We start from the raw sequence: 12673 nt of genomic DNA on the forward strand, positions 1-12673 counted from the left end.
TTATTCCCATTTGGAGTATCTGTGTTTTGCTGCTTGAAACACTTTTGGTGCTTTCCTGAATTTGTTTGGATTTAAAAGTGCAATGAATTATAGTTATGGTTTGTGTATTGGTTCTTTCAGGCCCTCGAGTTGCTGAGGTACCTAGTGATAACAAACCAAGACAATGAGAACCTCCACCATGCTATCAAGCGGTTGGATCCCTTTCCTGACCTGCCTGAGTTTCGTGAGCTGCGTTTCACTCAGGAGAAGATCAAGTACAGCAAGGGACGGTTCACCTTGTTGAAAGTAAGAAATCCTATCATTTAAAAATTGCTGGATGTTGCTAAGCATTTGATGTGAAGAATATATCTCCATTGGTAACTCCTGCGGTGGAGGGTTTGAAACTCTGTTTGACAGCCGAGTTTGAGTCTAGTATCAACTATCTTGTCTAGGCTGATATTTTATATTAGAGTATGTTGTATCCTGTGGAAGTCAACCTCCATTTGGCTTATACTTGACCATCATGATAATCTCAGCCTACAATTTAAGATCATTCAAGTTTTGGAAATTCTCTTATTCAATCTTAATTTGGCAGCTGTTTTTGTTTCTTTTGAAAAACTGAGAAAACCACCTTCCAAATTAAGAACTGGTTTAAGAATTTTACAGTTTTGCAAATCTTACATTTTAAGGTATTAGTCATGAGGCTAAGACTATACGAAATATCAGGACAGAAATTTAATGCCGGACTTGAAGAAGACACACTCTGAGAACTGAATGAGAAAATGGAAGTAGACAGATAAATAATTAATTGAAGTCAATGATACCAGGAATGGGGAACCTTAACTATGAGGACAGGCTGGAGAAGTTAGGACTTTTCCCATTAGAGAAGGTTACGCGGGGACCTGATAGAGGTCTTCAAGATCATGAAAGGTTTCGACAGGCTAGATAAGGAAAAGCTGTTTCCGCTGGTAGGTGTGTCTGTGACCCGTGGTCACAGTCTTAAGATATCTACCAAAAGAAGCAGAGGGGAGGTTAGAAGAAATTTTTTCACTCAGCGAGTTGTTCGAATTTGGAATGATCTGCCTGAAAGGGTAGTGAAGTCCGATTCGATAACAGCTTTTAAGAGAAAACTGGATAGGTATCTGGGGAAGACGGGTTTGCGGGGTTATGGGGAGAAAGCTGGTGATTGGAGTTAGTGAAAGTGACTTGCTCTGTCAAAGAGCCGGCACAGACTCGATGGGCCGAATGGCCTCCTTCTATGCCGTAACATTCTATGAATCTTCGATGAATTGTTGCTTTTTGTTTGCTGTGAATTTCCTTACTTAATGGACTTCTTGTTTTCTGTTTCAGGAGATCTGTCATTTCCTTTCAGTCAGCTCATGTGATTCCTTACCATTGACTAGACTTGAAGGATTAAATGATCTGAAAAAGCAACTGGAACAACACAAACAAGATATTAAACAGTTGTTGAAAGAGTGTCAAGGTAGGCTGGCAGAGTTGTATTCTATTAAATCAACTGTATCAGAACTTCATACTCATCAGCATGCTCCTCCAACATTTCCTATTTATTGTTCTTTATCTAATGAGTTGATCCACATCCTCTTCCTTCAATCTTTCTGTTGAAATCACTGCCTCCAGCTCTTCCTGGTTATTTTACCAGACCCTCAAGACATGGGAATTCTTTATCCCTCTCAGTATTCCTACCTCCTACAATCTGTGTCGTTTAAAACCCAATGTTGTCTTCCCTCCTATTCTTTTGAATGGTTGCAGTCCATTCAATATGCTAAATGTCACATAAAACTGCAGATTTCATTTAATTCCAATGCACCATGTGTGTGAAAGTTAACTGCTTTTGAAATTATTTATCAACTTCTGGCAGGGTTGTAATCCACATGTCAGAAAGCAAAAGACCCCATAAATTGCTATATTGTTTTGACTGAAAATGAACTCTTGCAAAACATTTTAAAAATGCTCTATCAATAGATAACCCAGAATCCAGCATCCTGGTGAGACTAGTTGTGAATCTGTTGCAGTTGTGCAAATCTGCTATCAATCACCCAGCCGGAAAAGACATACTAGGTGAGCATTATAACCAACTTAATCAATGGGCTCCTATACTACAGCTTCCTGTTGAACTGGGGGGTCTTGATGTAACATTGCACAGCATAGGCTGCGTTAAGGGTGTAGTGGATGGAGCTGTAGCTTACAGACCTGGAGCTCACTGGTTTGTAACTCCGTTCATGCTGAGTTTGCTACCGGGTTTTGTGGGAAGCCTAAAGGGGCCCCAGCCTTCCCATGGTTAAGGAGGGGAATGTACAATTTTCATGGTACATCTACACTACTGCTGTGTTCACATTATGGCATCTGAGTGAGGAGAGGTCAGATTAAGCTGTGATTCCCTCTATAGTCATGGCCTGCTGACACTCACCAGCAAGACTCACACATTAATGATGATCACTTGGGCAGGATACTAGAGGGTAACAGCAGTCATGGAACCTCACCCCAGCATGTGGAGACCAGGAATAGAGGCAGATGTCAAGGGAGAAAATTAGAAAATAATTGAGACATCTTGATGTAATAAGTTGGTAAATCACCACATCTGTGCCATGACCCACTCTGCCTTCCCCCACCTCCTAACATTGCCCGGCTCTGCCGTTGCCTCACCCCCCAGGCCGTCGAAACCTTCATCCACGCATTCATCACATCTAAGGCTCAACTAAGCCAACTCCCTGCTTGAAGCACTCTGAGATGCCTTCCGGTGTGGAGGGCTCTATATAAATCCAAGTTGTTGTTGTCGGCATTCCCAACTCTTCCCTCCACAAGCTGCAGATCATCCAGAACTCTGCAGCCCGTGTCCTCTCCCGCACCAGGTTCTGTGACCCCACCCACCCATCCTCGCTCGGCTCCACTGGCTCCCCATGCCTCAGAGGATAGAGTTCAAAATCCTTGCCTTCAAACCCACCCCCTACCTCTGCAACCTGCTGACCCCTTATCAGCCTGTCTGCTCCTTTATTCAGCAGGCTCCAGCCTTCTTCGTGTCCCCTGCCTGACCCTCCCCACCATTGGCGGTCAAGCCTTGAGCCTCTTTGCCCCACCCTGTGGAACTCCATCCCATATTCCCTTTGCCTCGCTCCCTCCTTGTTTCCTTCAAGGCACACCTCAAGATCCTTCTCTTCAACCGTGCCTTCGACCACTCTCTCTGCCCTCTACCTTCCCTGATCTCGCTGGGGTCCTAATCCCTGACTGTTCAGCACCTTGGGACGTTCTCCCGGATGAAAGGCACTTTACAAATGCAATTTTCTATTGTATTCCACCTTGTAAGGCATTAAAATAACTAGCATGTAAAGTTTAGTGGGAGTTCAAATTGACTTCCACTTGTATTTGTTACAATATTGGATTTTGCATTACCATGTCCTGTACATTTTTTGGTGTTGTATGAAGTCTGCAGATGTGTTCATTGTTGCTTTCTCTGAGATGTTTGACCAATGCACGTTGTCAAACATCCCAGAATGTGAATGTGATGGGGCTTGAGCCTGAGATTGCCAGAGCTTAAACCTGAGCTATGCTGTTGTTTCAGAGGCTGCTGGAAGTTGTTTGGGAGAAGTGGGTCCAGTTGACTTTTCCACAATCGCTTTACAGCACAAGAAGGATGAGCTTCATTCCAAGGCAATGGAAGTCTTCAAAGAAAATAAATTTCAATTGATTTTCATTCTCCTAAACGTCATTAATAATGCACTGATAGATCAGGGGTGAGTGTGGAGGAAATTTGTGAACCATCTGAATGCAAACCGATACAGAATATTGCAGATATGTTTAAAAGTAGGTGCATTAAAACCTGCATCCCGTAGTCTAGAACTCACTTATAAATAAAGATTTTTCTAGTGGTGTTGCTCATTGATGTATGAATGTACTTTCATGCAGCATGTAATTCGGGAAAATGATAGGATACCAGTCAGTGTTCTCAAAAAGTAAACCTTAATAAAATAGTGTAAAAGAGGTACAATAGGCCACGTGGTTTTAAAAAAAAGCTCTGGATGTGTTTTTTTTTAAAAAACCTGATTGAGTTCCTTCTCATTAAAGCCTGCTAAACTGTCTAAAAATTGTTGACTAAAGGAAAAAAGGTCAGAAACCAGGGTTGGGTGGGTAAGAGGTGAGGTGGGTAAGAGGCTGGGTGCAGGGAAATATAATTACTTGAAGAAGCCTTGATTGTACGAAGCCTACGTTGAGACAGGAAAATCCTATTTGGTTTAGCAATATGTGTCTCCCATGTGTTTTCTCCGTCAGTATTGAAGTTCGCTTTGCGGCAGCTACATGTGCAAAGAATATTCTCGCTACCCAGTCTGGTCACCAATTTTGGGATCAGAGTAAAACGGATCCCAATGGTCCAGATCCAATGTTAATGTATTTACAGCCATTCCGAACAGCCAAAAAGAAGGTGTGTTCCATTTTAATTCTATTTTGATTATGAATGAACAGTAACTTGTGTCCTGTAAACTCAGTGAAATTTTAATAAGCAATGCATGTTTTTACCCAGATAAATGTTATTAGATGTTAGATAACCAAATGTGTGTGTATATAACATATGTGTGTATATAGTGTATGTGTGTGTGTATAAAGTGGAGTAATTTAAAAGATGTGAGTTACAATTTTTTTTGCTGAGTTACCTCTGGTGCATTAATATTGAGTACCTTCTCATTAAAGCTTGCTAAAGTGTAAGATAACTTGAGGAATCAATTAAGAAAAAGTTGATGAATCCCTTTGGCTACAACTGAAACTGAGAGTGTGTATTGTTGAGGTCCTGTCTGCCTGTTCAAGTGAACTTTAAGGATCCCATGGCGCTATTCGAAAAGAGAAGGGAGATTTTCCTGGTGTCCTGGCCAACAATCCCCAAATAAAATCAGTCACTCAGTTCATGGCTATTTGTGAACAAATTGGCTGCTGCACTGGCCTACACTTCATGGTAAAATCCTGTGAAGCACTTTGAGATATCCTCTTGCCGGTTTGATAAGGTGCTACTGTATATCAAATGCAAGGATTATTATTAAGACAGACTGACTTTAAATGATGACTTCATTTCTTACTATTGCTGCATGCAGGAGTGCAGTTATATTTTGGTTTTGTTTAATTAGATTGATAATTATCACGCGGTGGGAATAAACCATTTCAGATGTGTTTCACAACATAAACCTTTTTCTAAAATTGGATTTTTTTTTCCTTGTTCCAGGTTCACAACTTGCCATCAGCGGAAAGTCCTGAGCCTCCACATACCCTTGACGACAGCACTTTGTGGATACCGCAGAGTGGGTGCCATGAGAGCTGGCTAAAAACATTGACTTGCTCCCTGCTGGACAGCGGAGGTGTAATAAGTGAAGGTCTGAGGTTAATCAAGCCAATGTGTGAGGTAAACGTTGACATTATTGTGTTTAGTGAGGATACTGTGGTCATTTATTTTACTTGGTCCTTTGTGAAATTCTCATCCCATTACCGGCTCCTTAGTAACCTGCAAAATGAGGAATGTGAATGTCCCCAGTTAGATTTGGCCACTCCTAATAATGCAGCTTTGAAATTTGTAATTACTAAATAAGTCCCCGCTTCACACCACTTCAATTGCAGTTTTGATTCTCAGTCAGAGAAAATATTTAAATTCAAGGTGAGGTGGGCAGGGGAGGAAAGCTCTCCATGAAACAAAATAGGAAAGGAGAAACCGTCAGAACATAACTATGCAGCAACTGTTCATTCATCAATGTCTGTGATTGGGCATTGCTGTGATCCAGTGTGATGGTACATGTCATGCAACAAATGTTAACCTGTTATATGCTATGCACAAAGTTTCACTTAATCATTGGCTTTCTGTGGAGGAGCATGCTAGTTTTGCTCCATTTGTTTTACAGTAATAGGTTCAATACTAAACTGTGCTGGGATCTATATAGAGGTTGGGGGATAAATGTGGTGGTATTACCACATACCAAAAGTGCACCAGCCATCTGAGTAACACTGAAGATAGATTAAATATTGATCAAACCAGTGTAGAAATGTGAATGATAGTTTAGTTTGATAGTAGAGCAGCTGCTTTAACTACAGTATTAAAAATCATGAGCATTTAGTAGAGAAAGTGGTTTCTGACTTGTCCAATTTTTTTATCATTAATGTAATTGACTTGATTGTAAGATTGAAATTGGTCTTCAATTGATTACCGTGTGTGTGTGTGTGTGTGTGTGTGTGTGTGTGTGTGTGTGTGTGTGTGTCTCTCTCTCTCTCTCCACCAGGTGAAGACTGATTTCTGCCAGCTGGTTCTTCCGTATTTGATCCATGATATTCTCCTTCATGACAGCCATAGCTCCTGGAGAGTGCTGCTGTCTAAGCACATTCAAGGCTTTTTTAATGCCTGCTGCCGAATGGGATCGAGCTCCAGCCGGTCCACTACACCAGCCATTGTTGACTCAGGTAATTGTTCATTTGAAAGTTGTTTTTACGAGAAACGTCTTTGAGATTTGAGGTTCCTGTCTGGCCTAACGTGTTTATTTATTGAAATGACTAGTCCAGTCTCATAATTTTGACAAGTTGTTCTTTGTACACAGTTGATCATAAATCATTGTATATACCAGAAATGTTTCTAACTGTTGCATTATGCAACCCTGCATTTAAGCATTAATGTTCTCTTTCTTTTGTTGATCAGTTTCCTAAGAGTTGCTTTTGCTTTAACCAGAAACTGATAGCCTCCCCCATGGGCATTTGGACAAAATATCTCGGCGCACCATGCTGGCTGTGGTCGATTACTTGCGAAGACAAAAAAGGCCTCAAGAAGGGTTGGTAAAATCTTGCTGCAGAAAATGTCTTTCTTGGCTGCAATGGGCAGGCTCTAACCGTTTGTTATTGGACAAATATGCCACAAATGGAGCACCAAGTGCCCAAGCTGCCAGATTCACTCTGGCTGGTAGGGAATAATAATAATAATAATAATAATCCTTGCATTTGATATAGCGCTTTTCACGTCAGGAGGACGTCCCAAAGCGCTTCACAGAATATACTGTAAAGTGAATTGACTGTATATTTGTGGGCGAACGCGGCAGCCAATTGCGCACAGCAATGTCCCACAAACAGTCGTAGATTGAAAATGACCAATTTATTATTTTTTGTTTTGGAGGGATTATTATTAGGGAAGTGGGAACATTGCATTGGTGTAGTGGGAGATGTGGTTCTGCAAGTTCTTTGTTGGGGCAGAATAGAGGGAGTTTTACTATGTATATTCTCATTCGATACTTGACCTGGTTGTGCTTGGTGCCATCACTAGTTGTCTCAATTTCCAAAGTATATATTTTTCTCCACTGCCATTTCTCCCTTTGATCACCACAAAAATTCACTAATCTTTTTTCACCTCAGTGAGACTGCGATTTGTACTTTGATGTTCCTTCGATCACATTGATTTTGAATGTCTAAAATAAGTTGTTTATTATTAATTGATTGTCTGCACCTTTCTCATACTAGGCAACAGCTCAATACTGAATGGGACAACAACTTCTGGCTGGAGTTGAATTACGTGGAGGTTGCTTTGACAGCCCAGACGTGTGCTGCACATTTTACAGCCCTGCTTTATGCTGAAATCTATACGGATAAGGTTAGGTCAGAAGAAGAAGAAGAGTTTAAAAGGTAATGTTTTTATCAAACTATTTCCAAATATTTTATTTAATATATGCAGAGATGTGTCATCAATGCTGTAAAATGGTAGTGTAAAAATAGATTCTATACGACAGAAAACTGCCTGAAAGACTGGTGTCAGTCTGCTTTCAGGAACTTTTCTTAGGGTTATGTCCATAATTTTCAGAATGGATCTCTTATGAATTAGAACTGTGGCCTTTTTCCCAAAAGTGTCAGGTAGCAATAAAGAAGCAAAGACTGATGAGCTTTAATCTTGTTCAGTAAAAATTCCTTGAGCTCATATTCAAAATGTACATTGCGCTGGTCAGGCTGTACCTGGAGTACTGCATATAGTTCTGGTCTTTGCGATATAAAGGAACTCCACAAGTCTGTGGTAGGTCAATGGAGAGGGTAATTCACAACTGGTTACCAAGAAGACTGGTACTCGGGTTTGTGCTGAAACCTCATCATAAACTCAGGATCTTGAATAACTTTCTGTAGATGTCTGTCTGTTGTTTTAAAACCACATCTTTGAATGCTTAGTTTAAAATGAGGCATGCATCCTGGATACACTCAATAATCTGAATGTTAAATGTTGGGTGTCAGATGAGCCCTGACTATCTAGAGAAACTAGAGTCTCTGATTAACCATTTATAGTCACAAATACTTTATATCTGATTGTGCTACAGCGTCACTACAAATAGCTATCTTGTACTTCTGCTTTTGTCAGGACTGCCTTCAAAGCGTCGCATAGAATAACATTTGATGAGGCCAGCCAAGAGTTGACTGTATCTAGTCTGAGCAGCAAAAGCAAGGAAGAAACAGGAATCGGTTTACAGGTATAGAAACAACTGATTGGTATGACCCTGTGGCAGCGATTAACCTCCTGCTTCTACTTTGCACCAGATCCAACATTTCCTTAACTGAATGATTTGTTGTTTGAAAAGAATGGCCAATTGCAAGCCATTATAACTTTGTGCTAGTGAATGTTGAGGGCACCACATTGTGATTTGGCTCTCAACTCTACTTAGTTGGGTGAAGTCTTATTGATCAAAGTATTGTTCGGATTCTGCATTTGACTGGGCTTTCAGTCATTTTACCCCCTTCCTTCAGTCATTTTACCCCACCTCCTTGGCTCCCATTCCAGCTCAGATGGCTATTCAGCACTGTGAAATGTCCTTTGAGATGTCCTTTTGACGTGAAAGGCGCTATATAAATGTAAATTGTATTATATTGTACACTCAGCAACAGATGACATTTGTATAGCTTCTTTCATGTCAGGCAGATGTACCAAGGTGTTGGACAGTCAGAGTGTTGGTTAAGTGTATTCAGACTAAGTATAGCCCTGCACTCCACAGGTGTAAATGGTACTTTGGTCTCTTTACTGTTTGTCTTTGTGTGTGCCTATCTGTTAGTAGAGCAGTAAGAGTACTAAATCAGTTCTTTCTATGCTATAGTGACGTTCAGACCGAGTTTAAATTATATCAATTTGATTTTAACCTTTCCATTTTTAGCTAACAGTTATTAGCACACAGGATCTGGGTGGCATGAATTTATCTGTTTGAAAGCTTTAAATAGTGACACAATAAGCAAAGCTTTGATGAAGACTCAATTAACATGTATATTGTAACAGGAGCTCCTGATTGATGTGTACAGAAGTATAGGAGAACCCGATAGTTTGTACGGTTGCGGTGGAGGGAAGATGTTGCAGCCTCTCGCCAGGTAAAGTAACATTTCCAGTGTTGTATCTCTTGACGTATCTGTATTGCTGGACTGTTTATACTCTCCAGGAGCAGGGAATCCATGTATTCCTATAGGTAGTGACATAACCTCTCTAATTGGTCTTTTTATGCGAGTGTCAGCACCTTAGGACATCCTCCTGGCGTGAAAGACGCTTTATAAATGTAATTTGTTGTTGTTGAGTGTCACTAGATTGTTTGACCAAAGCTAAGCCCCATCCTAGGCTTAATTAGTGTCCCCTTAAATCCAGCAGGAAGTGATTGGGAACAGAAACTCATCTGGTTGAGGCTAATTATAGTGTCCCGCTGCCACCCTGCTGAGATTCTTTATGAAGCACAGACCAGAAATCTATCCTAGGACCTTCTACATGGTGTATTTACACTTGAGTTATTGAGGCTGCTTCTTGAGTAATTAAAAAAAAGAACTGACCTCCTACACATGGCAGAGTTCCTGACTTTACATTTGGCACAAAGTGATAGGACATGGGTTTATACCTATGATTCTTTTGTACGCCTAGTGTGTGGGATCCTCTACCTCAATACGCATGTGTGGGTATGTGAGAGACTAGACATTCAAATACAAATATCACAATAAGTGTTCCAATGAATCTCTGTTGGATTTTGACAAAAGAAGTAAAATTGTTCATTTCTAGAGTTTTCTTCATTGTAGGAATCCAATACATCCTTTGCAAAAGCCCTTTCAAAGACTCCCTGACACAACACCCCACTGCATGGAGGATGCTTCAATCTGAACAGTGTAAAAAGGAAGTAGTGGTACTACTCCGCATGGGGCACTATACACTGATTGGAAAATTACACGTTAAAATATTTCCCCCAGATTTCTACTATTTCATTTTTCTTTAAATTTGGAAATGTATGTACAACCTTTATTGACCTCCACTTTGTACCACATCATCAATTCAATCTGCCTTTCAACAGAATTCGAACATATGAACATGAAGCACTGTGGGACAAAGCCCTTGTGACGTATGACATTGAGATGAATCTCCCTGACTACACTAGACAGGCTGGGATTATACAGGTAGATTTTCTGTCCATTGTTTCCTTAGTGTAAAATTGAACCATAGCAGTTGCCCAATATAATAAAGCTTATTTCACGAATGTAGGGGCCAAACAGCTAAGTCCAATTCTGTTCTTATCCAACCAAATATCCAGTACAGGGAAGCGCAACCTTAGCAAAATTCTACAGAAAGGAATATAACAATCCATTGGCATTCAAGTACAGATACAATATGTTGCTTATTCATTCTGCTGTCCTGCAACATTGTACCTGTGTCTCAATATCAATTAAACTGTGACCATAGAATGAGAAGACTGCTGATAAGCTACAAATGAATGAATTAATATACAAATATATAGATATATAAATATGTGATAGGGATATGATGTATACATATAATATATAGAGATATGATGTATAAATATATATATTACAAATGGATATGTATAAATGATTTAATTGTATTGAATCTAGGCACTGCAGAACTTCGGACTCTGCCATACTCTTACTACCTATCTAAAGGGACTTGAAGCTGAAAATTCAGAGTGGTGTGAAGAGCTACAAGAAATCCGCTTTCAAGCTGCCTGGAGAAACATGCAGTGGGACTGTATGTTTTCCAATAGGTAACCTCGCTCCCCCTGATCCCAACCTACTCAGCTTTTAATATTCTAGCAATTAATTTTTGGTATGAACTGTTTGTCTTATTATATGTTGCCACCTTATCACCTGATCAGTAAATTTATCAGTAATGTTACTGCTTGTCCAAGATCAGTTTTCAAATGTCACTACTAAGTTCAGAGTCCAATGAAATCCACTTTTTTTATGATTAAATTCTGTTTCAAATTGCAAATGTGCTTTGCTGCTTATGCTGTTTGCTGTTGAATGACCCACTTGTTTTGTCTGTTCTAGAGATGAGACCACAGGCCCCGGGTATCATGAATCTGTGTACCATGCTTTTCAATCTCTAAAAGACCGAGAATTCTATGCTTTCTATGAAGGCTTGAAATTTGCCAGGTAACTCCATAATCATCAAGTGTTTAATCTGCCTTTGGCAAATGCCAAAAGCCAAGGCTGCCTTTTCATTTGTGACTAAACTGCTGCCCTGCTTTGTCTAGTAATTAATAAAGATGATTGATGTTATCTGCCCTATACATGGCTGTTTTGCCAATTTTGTTTCTATACTTCTGTTTGATTTTCAATCTTCTTTCTTGTGTTACTAATAGATCAATTCCTCCAGCTGTAAAACTGATTGTTTCTAATAGTTTTTCAAATGGAGGATTCTGTGTTCTGTACCAGTTTGTCACTTCTGGGCAACGGAGTATTAGCACTGAATTCTGTAACAATTTATTTTGCCAATAGGATGAAGGAAGTTGAAGAATTAAGCAAGGGAAGCCTGGAATCAGTTTACTCTCTGTACCCTGCACTGTGTAGACTGCAGATGCTGGGCGAATTAGAAACCATTGGAAAGATACTGCCCAGGTAACCAGACAATGTACACACGGTCTGTGTCAGACTTCGCGAGGCTTCATTCAAGAGAATACGAAATACACCAAATGACCTGCAAAATACACAGTCACTGCTTAACGAAAAATCCCGTCAAGTTCTTTGTGACAACATGATAAGGCACTATATCTAGTGCAAATATTTGTTATGCCAGTAATAACCTGAAACATACAATAAACCCAGCTTACCAGACTATGTGTGCTCAGAATTCAGACATAGCCGGACCGAGTCAGAAAGCAAAATTTAAAAATAAAAACATTTTTTGGCAGGCCTGCGCACGTGTATGCTCTGGTCATCCCACTCTCCAAGCATGAGCCCCCACCACACCATCCATGCTGGCGTTCAGGGATATCGACTTTGATCCGTAAGCAGAAGATAGTTGATTCGTTATCTTCTGCACATGGGATTCAAACAAGTACATTGTCGGTACCGGAATTTTTTCAGCACTGAAAAAAGCCAACGCCAAAAAAAGTGGTTAAATGCCAGTAATAGCATAGTAACAGTAATAATCCTTGCATTTGATGCAGTGCCTTATCACGTCTTTGATACATCTCAAAGGGCTTCACAGAATATACTGTAAAAAAATTGACTGAATATTTTGTGGGTGAAATGTATAATTATAGTTAGTAACGGTGTAATTATAATTATACTTAGGCTGGCTCGTCAGACCACCCCCCATTTGCAAAACTCCCCCCACCCCCCATTTGTCTGGCTAGCTGGGGGCTTTGGTGTAATTTATTGTATGGCCCCAGCCCACTTTTTTATCCATATCATGCATTTGTTGAGACTTCTCGAA

At 40.2% G+C, this 12673-nt stretch overlaps 1 protein-coding gene across 1 annotated transcript in view; it reads left to right on the forward strand.

Annotated features, from left to right (window-relative positions):
* The window catches only part of atm (ATM serine/threonine kinase), a 70136-nt gene that overhangs the window by 38995 nt on the left and 18468 nt on the right, over positions 1 to 12673 (forward strand). The window contains exons 31-45 of the mRNA XM_042334050.1: positions 121 to 285; positions 1330 to 1462; positions 1963 to 2058; positions 3557 to 3728; positions 4264 to 4414; positions 5204 to 5380; positions 6246 to 6423; positions 6686 to 6785; positions 7465 to 7626; positions 8345 to 8453; positions 9248 to 9336; positions 10293 to 10395; positions 10849 to 10997; positions 11284 to 11388; positions 11734 to 11853. Of these exons, the coding sequence (XP_042189984.1) occupies positions 121 to 285; positions 1330 to 1462; positions 1963 to 2058; positions 3557 to 3728; positions 4264 to 4414; positions 5204 to 5380; positions 6246 to 6423; positions 6686 to 6785; positions 7465 to 7626; positions 8345 to 8453; positions 9248 to 9336; positions 10293 to 10395; positions 10849 to 10997; positions 11284 to 11388; positions 11734 to 11853 (2009 nt within the window). The remainder of the gene's footprint in view (positions 1 to 120; positions 286 to 1329; positions 1463 to 1962; positions 2059 to 3556; positions 3729 to 4263; positions 4415 to 5203; positions 5381 to 6245; positions 6424 to 6685; positions 6786 to 7464; positions 7627 to 8344; positions 8454 to 9247; positions 9337 to 10292; positions 10396 to 10848; positions 10998 to 11283; positions 11389 to 11733; positions 11854 to 12673) is intronic.

The sequence above is a fragment of the Callorhinchus milii genome, unplaced genomic scaffold, assembly GCF_018977255.1.
Source record: "Callorhinchus milii isolate IMCB2004 unplaced genomic scaffold, IMCB_Cmil_1.0 Scaffold4, whole genome shotgun sequence".
In the NCBI taxonomy this organism is placed as follows: Eukaryota; Metazoa; Chordata; class Chondrichthyes; order Chimaeriformes; family Callorhinchidae; genus Callorhinchus; species Callorhinchus milii.